We start from the raw sequence: 11,265 nt of genomic DNA on the forward strand, positions 1-11,265 counted from the left end.
GTAGAGTCTGGCTCGCTTTTATTACACTTCTGAACCGCCCTCAAACTCAAAATTCAAGTCTGATTGACCAATGAATCACTCAAAAATTCAAAATTGACGGCTGGCGTGGCCATTCAGCGTAAGAAAGTGGACTTCCGCCATAATTTCAATGTTTTCAAAGCAAAGTGCGGAACAAACTGGAAACCAACCAATTTAAAAATATATATGATGGTAACTTGTCAGTGCCAAAAATACAACTTCCTTTAAAATATGAAGGACTATCATCAAACGAATTGGTAGACGTTAATCATTTCCTATTTAAGATTTAAAAGTAAAGCTTTGGGTATGAATCATTTTTTCATTAGATATTACGTTGCGATGGAATTTCTATGAAAAAGCGACGTTCATAAAAGAAGCAGATTAATTACTTTCAAACTTTGCAGAAAAACTCACAAAACGAAAAAAGTAGCGCCCGAACAGGGACTTGAACCCTGGACCCTCAGATTAAAAGTCTGATGCTCTACCGACTGAGCTATCCGGGCTCTGCAAAAGCAGTGACTTGACTCTGAATTCACTGAATTCTCTGAATTTTTAATGGATGAATTTACGGTGAATTTACACCATCATGGAAGACTCGGACAAAAATCAACAATGACACAGCATCGATGCCAAGTGCAGTTTCAGTCCAACAGCGTTGCCTCTCCACCCAGGACAACGTAAACTTAACCCACAACGGTGATAACCATGACAAGTTGATATGATAAATAAAATTGTTACAAAATATACAGTAAACGTGTGGTATTCTGCAATTAGAAGTGATTAAAGTGCTGATTATTAAAAAGGTCACACGGGGTTTTCCTGTGATTATAATTAAAGATGATCACAATATGTTGGACTGTGGTAAAAGTAAAAAAAAAAAAAGTTTTAAAAATGATCATGCATTTGTCCCCGGTGACTTCCTGTATGACATTACATGTCAATATAACATGCTTTATTTTACTTTTCTGCACTATAGCAAGCAATTTGGAAATTAAAACATCTAAAAATGTCCATCTCGTGTGCTTGCAAATAGCATTGCAGGATGCAGTTAAAAATATATCATGGCTATAAAGGAGTTTATTTGACTTGATCAAGAGTCTTAAACTCAAAATATAGAAGAATATCTGGAGATTTTCTCTTGAAATAAGTATACAGTAGCTGTGCAGATGTCAACAGACCCTGGAATAGGTTTTGCAATATTTTAGAAATTTACAAATTTTAGAATGCAATAAATTAACACAACAAAAATCAGAGGTATGCCTCTTATTTTATGACTTCACATGTACCGCAAGAGGCAAAATGCAAACAAAAATAAGTATAGAATATCTTAAAGAGCCTCTTGCAAGTTATCGTCAATGTGTTTGGCATCATTTTTAACATATTTTTGTGAGTGCTACTCCTAATAATTCTACACAGTCTTCAAATTACACATATTTTACTTGCATAAAGGAGGGTAAAAGACACTGACAGCAAAATTTAGTAAATTGTGGTCAAATCTCAGGCAATTATTTTAATTTTTTAATGCAGTGCAAAGTGACTTTGTTCTGTAACAAATTTCTTTCAATCACATAATCCCTTTTATAGAATTTTTAGATACTCTATAGGAGTGCAATATATTCTAAGAATTATTGAATATTTTTAGCCTGTTCAATTTGAACACAGGTTACAGGATTTTTGGAACCTGTCCACATTAATTCAAAAGCAACAAAGCAACACTCAGGGTATACATTCCTTGTACACGTCCAACTGTCCCGTCAATAGATCAATCCTGGTCAGGATGGTCAAGAAGGGGGTTCCTTTTTTTGTAAACAAATTCTGCAGTACTGACAGTTCGAAAGATTGGCATGGATTCGTTAGTTAACCTAAAACAAGAAAAAGAGAACAGTTGTTTATCAACAACTCCAAAAATAGTTTAGGGCAAATTTACAAACTGCAGTGAAACGTATTTACCTTGTGGACATGGGGAGGCATTTCGTCCTCTGAGCTTCCCTCTGGTACAGGGTCATGGTGACGTGGTGCCACTTGGCTGTCCTCTGCCCATCCACCCATCGGTGAACGTGCCACCCTCACTACTTTGCTCCCAGACGCACCAGAGTCTGAAAAGAAAACCAAATACATACCAAACACAGGATAGAACAAACTCAAACTGTGCTTAAAATTCACCAGGTAAATCAGCTGTGATGGGTACCTGTGCTCGGTCCACTATGGCGCCGTTGGCCGCTACTATGTGATGAGGCCACCTCCTGGCCACATCTGGTACTGCTGGTGGCTGAGGCTGACGTTGGAATGGCACTAGGGCTTGGAACCGCCACGGGGAAAGTATAGGAACGGGGAAAATTCCTGTAATGAGGAGTGGGTTCACTCCTCACTTCATCAGGGACACTGTCACTGCTTTCATCACTCTCCTGTCTGTGCCATGTGTGTCGGGATAGCTCACCACGGGACTGCTGCTTGTGTAGCTACATTGAGAAAATATAGCAAAAATTACTATTTGATCATATGTGACATTTTCAGACTGACATAATTTATTCAGCTGAATTCACAAGTCTAGTCTGCTTAAACAGATGTACCTCATGTATGTAAAGTGCATGAATGCTCATCTCAGTGGATGCATACTCTGAAAGTACCAAACTGGTGAGCTGGCCCTCCCATGCACTGCTGCCCGAGCTTACAGTTCGTGCATCCGTTCTGTGAAAAGAGAATGGAAATATAGAACAGCTTCAGAACATGACAAAATATCTGATTAAAAAGAAAATTAACCATGAATACAATTGAAATACAAACCTGAAACCAGACTAAACAATCGTGCTTTATTGAAAACCTGTGACTCATCATAAGAAAAATGTCCTACCCAGAGCCGGTCAGTGTTTTGCTCATGGCTAAGTTGTGACCAGCAGGCCTGTGAGCAACACTCAGACTCCCCCTTAGCTGGACACTGTTGGTAAGTGGGGATAGAGAGCGTAGCGCGGACGCCCCATCTATTATGCCAGCTGCTGTGTGACCGGCCAGAGAGCCGTCCCTGCAGAAATGAATTGATTCCAGCGTCGAGGGGCCACCAAGAAGGTTTGCAATGAGACTTTGTGGCTGAAGGAGTGACAAACACCCACAAATGAGAGAGGAGACATTCTTTTAACCACTGAAAAGTGAGATAAAATGCATTTTCTTGACCAGTGACACGGGTGTTGCATCGTACCTCAGACTCAGATATTGAGAGACGGTGTGTTTCTGTAGAAGTCCCTGTAGCCTCTCTGTGGACTCTTTCTTTCAGCTGGCTGATAAAGTGTGTCGTCTCACGAGGAGGCTGCCATTGGGGATTGGTGATTGCAAAATGCATCAGAGATAACTCTGTCTTGCCGTCCTCTGCTTGTTGGTAAATAGAAGCCTCTGTCTTCCCCTCTGACATCCACTACCAAAGAAAGGGAAGTTATTTAGTGCACAGGTATTAGTTCACACTTCCCAATCCTTCAAATTTAGGTAGTAATATACTAGTTTTGCTCTGTGTTTAACCCATTCAGATATGGTATTTTGTTAAGAGTGTTTCCTGCTTGGTTTCCTACCGCAGGGTGTCCGTGCTGCCGAATGTCCATCTGGGCAAAGGAACACGTGTCTCCGACCCCAACCACCTCTACAGTGAAGTTCCTAAAGAAGTCAATAATCTCCAGAGACTTCCTCCTCAGACAGAAGATCAGGATGATCGGTGTCACCACTGGGCTGAGCAGCTCCTCTAGAATAAAAACCTTTAACAATCCAAAGAAGAAGAGAATGAGTTAGCAAGTTGGTTAAAAGAGTTTGTGATCCTTTTCTGTATCACTGTCAATTCCAATAATAAAACAGCATACTGACTGCCCTCAGTGTGGATTGTTTCTGTGATTCATGAATAAATGTCTACGATTTTGACAATTTTCAAGCTAGTTTATCTTTATTTTAGTTCCCACACTTACCGCTTTGTACTGAAAGAGCTGGGAGAACTGGTCACGGGTCTCATATCTGTGTGCATTTCCTTGCCAGTGGTCAGGCATGTAGTGGATATGAGCCAGGATAACCCGCAGAAGCTGCTCTGGACAAAACACCATGTTCTTATCAGGAATAAATGATCTGGACAAAGAGAAGGTGGAGAGATGAACAGTCAGATGCTGGAAATATATTGACCAACCGATGTTGGACTGTTAAGCCAGTAACAGTAATTCTTATTTTTTGTTCTCAAAACCTTGTTTGTGAATGAACAGATTTCCTTTCACTGACTCTGCATATTTAAACAGGCTGACAAGCTGATGAAACAGAAGACATGAATTGGAACCTGCAGACTGTGATGCAGACTCCGAGCAGTGTGATGGATGTGAGAACGTGTTCCACCGCAAGAACGTCCTCGTCGTAGATAGTCAGGGCAATGAGGACAGCCAGCAGTGATCCGGCAAAAAATGCAAGATTTTTTGCAACCACAGTCAACAATGGTGAGAGGAAACAATTCATATACTTAGACGCAGCCTGGATTTAAAAAAAAAAAAAAGGAAAATAGAAAAAAGGTAATATTAGTGATTAATTACAAACTTTTCTGGCCATGGATGGCAAACAGCTGTCAATATGTGATGTTAATAACCATTTATACCTACATTCTTCTGCAGTGCAGTTTACAACAATACAATATTATGAAAATAAGTATCGCTTTAAAGCTGCATTTTGAAGAAAAAGAGATTCATTATGAATCGTAAGAACACTGACCTTGTAGCCTTTGCTGAGGCGTGACATGAGTTCATGGTCCAACTCATTAAAATGACGAAGGTAACATCGACCATAAAGAGACCAGCATCTCGCTCCGAGAGAGCCAGGCTCTCGCTTGATCACCTGTAACCACAGACAGAAAATAATACTGTCCAGAGCTGTAAAATAATAAAGAAAAACAACCCCTAAAAATAACTTACTTCCGTATAACTGAAGAAGGCATAAAGGATCTGCCAGACAAGGATGACTGGACACAGCAACAGATTAGCAATCCCAATCCAGAGAATTCGGGATGCCAGTCTGTCTGCCAGCTCCAGTCTGTTGCTTCCTCGCTTGTATTCTGGCTTCAGACTCCACTCATTCTCAAACAGAGACCCTGCCAGCAAAGGAAAAGTAGATGGAAGAAGTTGAAAATAGAAGAATTGTAAACCTAGACCCATACATGTATCTGAGTCGACACTAATTATTAATTAGATATTCTTAATTTTAAATGAGAGGGGTGGTGTCTGATTACAATAACAGTGGAGAAGTGGTACTGTTGAGACTATGGGTGTTCTGCAGCGATTGCTGAGTCCAACCTTGAATGACTTTAGCTTCGCTGTTTTCCTTGGAGAGAACTGTTCGGAACTTGCTGTGGGTTTGCGAGATAGATGCAATTCATGACCAATGCTAGATTACGTGCTTTAACATTCTGGGAGACTATCTCTGAATTTTGAGGACAACCCACTGTTTCACCATCACAACATTAAGCAGATAAAGAGTAAATTGGACACTTTTAGAAACAATCACCTGGGCCCCAGAAGAAGATGAGCTCAAAGTTGTATTTGAGACCCCTGGTGTAGAAAACATATTCTCCAATTACAGGAAGTCCAAATCGAACAGGCAGGAGTGATTTATTCACCATGGCAACCTATAAAATAGAGCACCAAGAAACAAACTTGTTACACTGGTTCACTCTGTTAGCAGTTAACAGTTGGACAGTAACTGACTACCATGTAGTTTTTAAAGCGCAGGATGCGGTGGTAAATATCAAGCTCAGTCAGTTCTCTTTTGTGGATACAGATCTGATGCTCTTTCTGGATCTCCACGATCCTTGCTTGAACCTCTTGCCATGTGGCATAGGAGAGTTCTGACTATAAGGAGGGAAGAAAAATATACACCAAAATTACACAGCTCTTCAATAACCCAAGAATAATAATTTCTTGCACATTTCTGCCTCACCATGGTCATTTTAAGTGCATGGCTGTAGAATGACCGGATCTCCCAGTAACAACAAACATTGTAGAGGAATTTGACGAGCCGGTGCAGCCAAAACACTCCAGAGATAATCAGGACGAAGATCACAAATGCATTACCTCGAATCCTGCACAGGCAAATATGGCACAAGCTGAAGCATTACTTGAGATACAGGACATTTATTTGGGCATGTCTGCCACATAGATAATTAAATTCATGTGGGTAGCAAAATAAATCCTCCCTTACCGAGCACTGCAGACATCCATAGGCAAAAAGGCATCAGGCAACGTGACTTTAGATGAGTCAACATGATTTACAAACTTGTTGGCAAAAAGGATGTCATAATCCACACAGTTAGCGAGGAAAACTGTGAAGCCAACCACAAAGAGCAACTGACTGCAAGGAGAAAGAAATTCATGGTAATTCATGGAGAACATCTTCAACAAATGAGACGCAAAGGTTAGATTAAGTAGAGGCGATATATAATACATACACCAGTTCAAAGATCTCTCCCAGCAGCATGCAGGTGAAGCCATTCTTCTGGTGCAGATTATAGACGTAACGGTTGTTATGGAATCTCCTCAAAGGACAGTTTAGGGCAGTCATTGTGTTATCATTAAAGCTTTAAAAGATGACCACTAGGTCTTTCACAGTCAAACAAAAAAAAGGATATTCTCTGAAAGAACAGGTCCAGATTTTCTATGTGGTGCCACTGGGCTGGAAAACATTTATTACGAAATCAGCAACGATGCTATAGAGTAATAATGATCATCAACGTAAAGGTAGTGACGGTGTGTGTGTGTGTGTGTGTGTGTGTGTGTGTGTGTGTGTGTGTGATGAATGCCTTACATTTGGCTCCTTCTGGCACATGCATCAACAGGTTCTCCTCTCCAGGGGGAGAGTCACTGTAGGATGCCTCCAGGCGCTGATACTCTGTGTCAATGTGCGCCATGGTGACACCGCCTCAGTACCACCACGTAACCAAGCACATCACTACAGCCTGAAAGAGAGTGATGAGACATAATAGAGGGATGGCATGATGCAGGAGGAGAAAATAATGATTCAATATTAAAATGTTAGGTCATAATAAACCAAATGTGGCACCTCATAAAGTGTACAAAATATGTTTTAGGAGACTTTCAGTTTGAGGCAATGCTATTGCATTTAATTGTTTTTCAAAGCTTGATACATACAAATGAGATGAATTATTTCTGTGTTAATTGTTCACATCTATAAACCCTGATGGTTGTGAAATATGAAAAGTGAAACTAAACATTCAACCCCAACCAAACACGATGTGCATACCCACACTAGGAACACACAGCCAGCAATATTGATAACAATGATAATAAAGGTTAGTCTCGTAGGAGGAAGGGACATTTGCTTAACTCCATTAAAGTACAACGCACCTTGTCTCTCCTTGAGGATTAGTCACCATTTCCAGCTGTCAAAAGAAGTAAAATATTCTTTGAAGGTATCCAAGACATGTACAACATATTGCATGGCAAAGGTTTTACAAATATGCCACTCAGATTCCGTTAAAGACGGTTGTAATACGCAACCTTGCATCTCGAAAGTGATCATTATTTCCATAAGGAGCCAAAGCCCGGACGACTAAATCAGGTGTTGTTGTTGCCGTGGGTTGACAGCAGAGGCCTGCCTCCTTCCAAAAAATACGGCAACTCTAACATCCGCATGACATCGCAGATCAGTCTACCAGATCAGTCTTCCTCCACGCAGACCTTTAATACCGTAAAGAAAAAACAAGGTGATTTTGACGTGCCGCCCTAGTGTCGTTTTTTGTCCGTCGTATCTACCCCAGTTTCGCTTTCCAAACAGCAACCAATTTGCAACGCGTCACAGTTGAGTGGCAGGACAACTATCCAATCAAAACAAGGCTGCGGATATCAGCCAATCAGGTGAGGCCATAGGCGGGCACGCAGGAAGTGTTGGGTAAATAGAGGAAGTCGACGGCGCGTCCTCTTGTCTCCTGTTAACAAGGGAATTTACTGCCACCTCCTGGTCACTTACAGTACCGCGTCTACAGTGTTTAATTGGTCTTGAATAATAATAGAACAATCTGATAACTAATTGTATATAATTCTAGATTTTTAAAAAATCTATATTTTTGATTCATTGTGTTTTTTTGGCTATTGTAGTGAATTGTTTTGCTTCTTCAATTTTTAATTCAACAACCCAACCTTAGTAAATGTTTTCTGCTCATTTTTTTCTTTCACTGTTTTTTTTAGTAAAAGACAAAATTGTTTTGCAAGAGGTGAGTTCTAAGACTGCTTGGCAAAGCCAATTTAACCCTCTGTTACTGTGATTTCATGATTATTCATACATGACTAAAGGCCCAATGACAGCTGGGCTTTTGTTCACTTCCAGAGCTTTAGCAATAAACTAATAACCACTGCAAGGATGTGGACAGGGGTGTCCCAAACAAGAATGGGAAGAATCAGTGTAATCTTGGAATTATAGTTAATTTTAATAATTTATTCTGGTATAATTAGCTTTAGATCACAACAGAGCTTGTTTATACCAATTTACCTATTGCTCTTTTTATAAAAACAAATTAAAAACATAATCTATTGTTTTACTACAATATGTCTACATATAAAAAAAACTTAAAATAAGTATTTACTCCAAGTATTTAAGTAATATTTACTCTGAGAACAGCAAGAACTAGAAATACAAATCAATTCTTTTCCTTTTTAAAATAATCCATTTGATATTGGTTGATGATAATCTATATGTGTCTATATAAATTAGAGCTCTGCTGCAGGCTGGAGCCTGTTGATTAAATTACACCAGTCTTTAGGGGATTTAGGGAGGGTTGCATTGATTGCCAGTGTAGTCCAAAGATGGTGGCATTGTGCTGGGATGCACTAGGGAAGCACTGGGGGCAGAGAGGGATGCTGGGATGGGGGCTGGGAAAAGGATGAAGTCATCTTTTAATTAGATCATACCAACCTTTGCATGACCTGACCACATGTGGACACAGCACAGCAGATATAAAAGCTTTAGGGTATTAAAGGCATAAGCTTCAACATTTAGGATAATTGTACTCCACCTATTGTTCTGAAAAATACAAAAAGATACTTTGTCATCTTAAAATACTGTAATAAACTCTTCAATTTTAGGTTTTATGTTGATGAAAAGTTACAGCGCACACAACATTATAGTAGCTAAAATTGAATGAAGAATTTTCCTTTGCCAACTTAAACTTCATTCAAAAGTGTGTAGAGTGTGTATTTAAGGATGGTAATTAGCCTACGGAATGCACAGTGATGTAATATCTGGGGTTGCTGAAGGCTCACAGGACAAATCAGACTACTGCAGATATTCACTTACATCAGACACTGAAAGGAAACTGATATGAGAGGGGTGCATATGTGCATCTGTGTGTGTGTGTGTGTGTGTGTGTGTGTGTGTGTGTGTGTGTGTGTGTGTGTGAGGAACCCAACCAATGTGATTTAATTCCCCGTGTGATGCATTTGTTATTATGTGACAGAGAAAATGTTTTTTCTGCCCTTTAATTTTAAGAAATAAGAATTCCTTTGGATCCAGCACCATTGTGTGTGTGTGTGTTCTGTGAGTCATACAACACCGATGACATCATATGGCATCACGTGAGTGTGTATGCATGCAGGTGTACATCAGATGTATGATTCATTGTCTACTGGGTATTTAACCCCAGGGATGAACTCTGACACCACATCATTCGAAGTGTCCCGTCTTTTTATTGGTTGAGTGCATTTGAGAATTTTAGGGTGATTTACTGCTGCCCTGACATTTATAGAGCTCAGACATGTAAATAAGATCATGAATAAGCAAAGGTCAAAGACAGCCTAGTTTACTGTTTTATAGAAAATAATTTATCTAGACATTTCAATTCCAAACAGAATCTTTAAAAAATAAAAACCAACCAAAAACAGAATCAAAGCTATGATGGCCGAATTCTGCCTTCAGGCCTCGTTTTGGATTGTCCCATTTTACCAGTTTAACCAGCACAAGGCCAGGCTGCTGATCAATTGGGCCTTTCACACAGCCATCAGCAGATGTGTTCGCAGCGTGAAAGCAGAATTTCAGACGAGGGGCCACCGAATGAGAAAGAGGTTATTAAACGCAACCAGATTTATGGATGCAGGGGCTGTAAAACTAAAGGGCTGTGACACAGCGTGAATGATGCACACGCAACACATGCTCGCATGCACACCAACATGGGTCCATGCCACATGTGCTTACTCATGCTTACACACACACACACACACACACACACACACACACTCACACACACACACACACACACTCACACACACACACTCACACACACACACACGCCTGCACATGCATGCATATTGAGTATATTGTAAGAGGAGAAGGGCACAACTAGGAGAACTGAATAAGGAGATTTCTGCTCTTTGCAAATGGAATAAAATCAATCCCACAATGCATTGCAGAGGGGCACACTGTCCAGAGGTTGTCATTTCAGTGGAATAAAGTGGCCAAAATGTTCATATTTGTGCATGTGTGCTTTAATGCTGATATGTGCTCTTGCACCACTAGACCTTTATGTGCCATATCACCCCACAGACAGTCCAGCTGCATTTTTGTACAATGATGATTTTCACTGCACAAAACTATAATTATTTAACAAAAACCATTCAACCGTTTTTGATTTACTGGCTAATCCAATTCTACAAAATGCATCTTGAGAGACTCACAACAAAATAGTCAATGAAACAATTGAATCTGTTTGAACAATATAAAGTTCCAGATTGTGATTTAAATAATGGCTTCATTTATGCTTTTACTGTGTTCAACTACGAATTCAAGTGTGAGTGTGTGAAGTATGGAAGACCAATGCTCAACGTCTCAGGTTCATCATAAGTACTCGTCTCCCTTTAGGCCGCTCCAACTTCTGGAGATTACAGAGATCGGGTCTCATTTCCTGAAGATTTCTAAGTTTGTGTGTACAGTAGTTTTTTTAAGTGTGTGTCTGGAGGCCTGCAGCCTTTGAACTGTCTTGCTGATTAATACGGGCACAGCTAAATAATACTTCCGTGCATACATGAGGCCCCCTCTCTACCTCCAGGGCACCAGGAGGGACTGGCTGAGCTTTACAATACTTTCCCCAGAGAGGCCTCAGCCTGCTGGGCTCCTGATAGCTGCACCTGGCTCCCACAGCTTGGAGAATCAAGCCGCGCACGGCCGACATCACATAAACCAGCTGTCCAGTTCTGCTGGGTCTATTCACACACACTGGTGTCTTTTTTTATTTTTTTTGAT

General features: G+C 40.3%; 1 protein-coding gene and 1 non-coding gene across 4 annotated transcripts; both read right to left on the reverse strand.

Moving 5' to 3' along the window:
- Positions 1 to 448: 448 nt before the first annotated feature.
- trnak-uuu (transfer RNA lysine (anticodon UUU)) lies at positions 449 to 521 on the reverse strand. Its single transcript has one exon. It is a non-coding gene; the product is annotated as a tRNA-Lys (tRNA).
- Positions 522 to 554: 33 nt separating this feature from the next.
- atg9a (ATG9 autophagy related 9 homolog A (S. cerevisiae)) lies at positions 555 to 7,837 on the reverse strand. 3 transcript variants are annotated; one of them, XM_011615596.2, is made up of 20 exons: positions 7,536 to 7,837; positions 7,383 to 7,417; positions 6,823 to 6,973; positions 6,647 to 6,690; positions 6,467 to 6,531; positions 6,220 to 6,369; positions 5,959 to 6,100; positions 5,730 to 5,870; positions 5,527 to 5,647; positions 4,938 to 5,113; positions 4,738 to 4,860; positions 4,316 to 4,503; positions 3,960 to 4,113; positions 3,576 to 3,755; positions 3,212 to 3,424; positions 2,870 to 3,102; positions 2,589 to 2,706; positions 2,207 to 2,477; positions 1,969 to 2,114; positions 555 to 1,880 (listed from the first exon to the last, which is right to left on the reverse strand). In XM_011615596.2, the coding sequence occupies exons 3-20, from the start codon at positions 6,923 to 6,925 to the stop codon at positions 1,872 to 1,874; spliced, it is 2,577 nt and encodes an 858-aa protein (XP_011613898.1). In that variant the 5' UTR covers positions 6,926 to 6,973; positions 7,383 to 7,417; positions 7,536 to 7,837; the 3' UTR covers positions 555 to 1,871.
- Between the last annotated feature and the right edge of the window lie 3,428 nt (positions 7,838 to 11,265).

This window comes from Takifugu rubripes, chromosome 2, assembly GCF_901000725.2.
Source record: "Takifugu rubripes chromosome 2, fTakRub1.2, whole genome shotgun sequence".
NCBI classification, from domain to species: Eukaryota; Metazoa; Chordata; class Actinopteri; order Tetraodontiformes; family Tetraodontidae; genus Takifugu; species Takifugu rubripes.

Excerpts from the sequence above, each read along its gene's own strand:
- atg9a (XM_011615588.2), bottom strand. The coding sequence starts at position 6,925 with ATGGCGCACATTGACACAGAGTATCAGCGCCTGGAGGCATCCTACAGT. Across the intron at positions 6,691-6,822 it reads TGTGCCAGAAGGAGCCAAAT|CCCAGTGGCACCACATAGAA; the intron begins GTAAGGCATTCA and ends AATGTTTTCCAG. Across the intron at positions 2,707-2,869 it reads AAAACACTGACCGGCTCTGG|AACGGATGCACGAACTGTAA; the intron begins GTAGGACATTTT and ends CTCTTTTCACAG.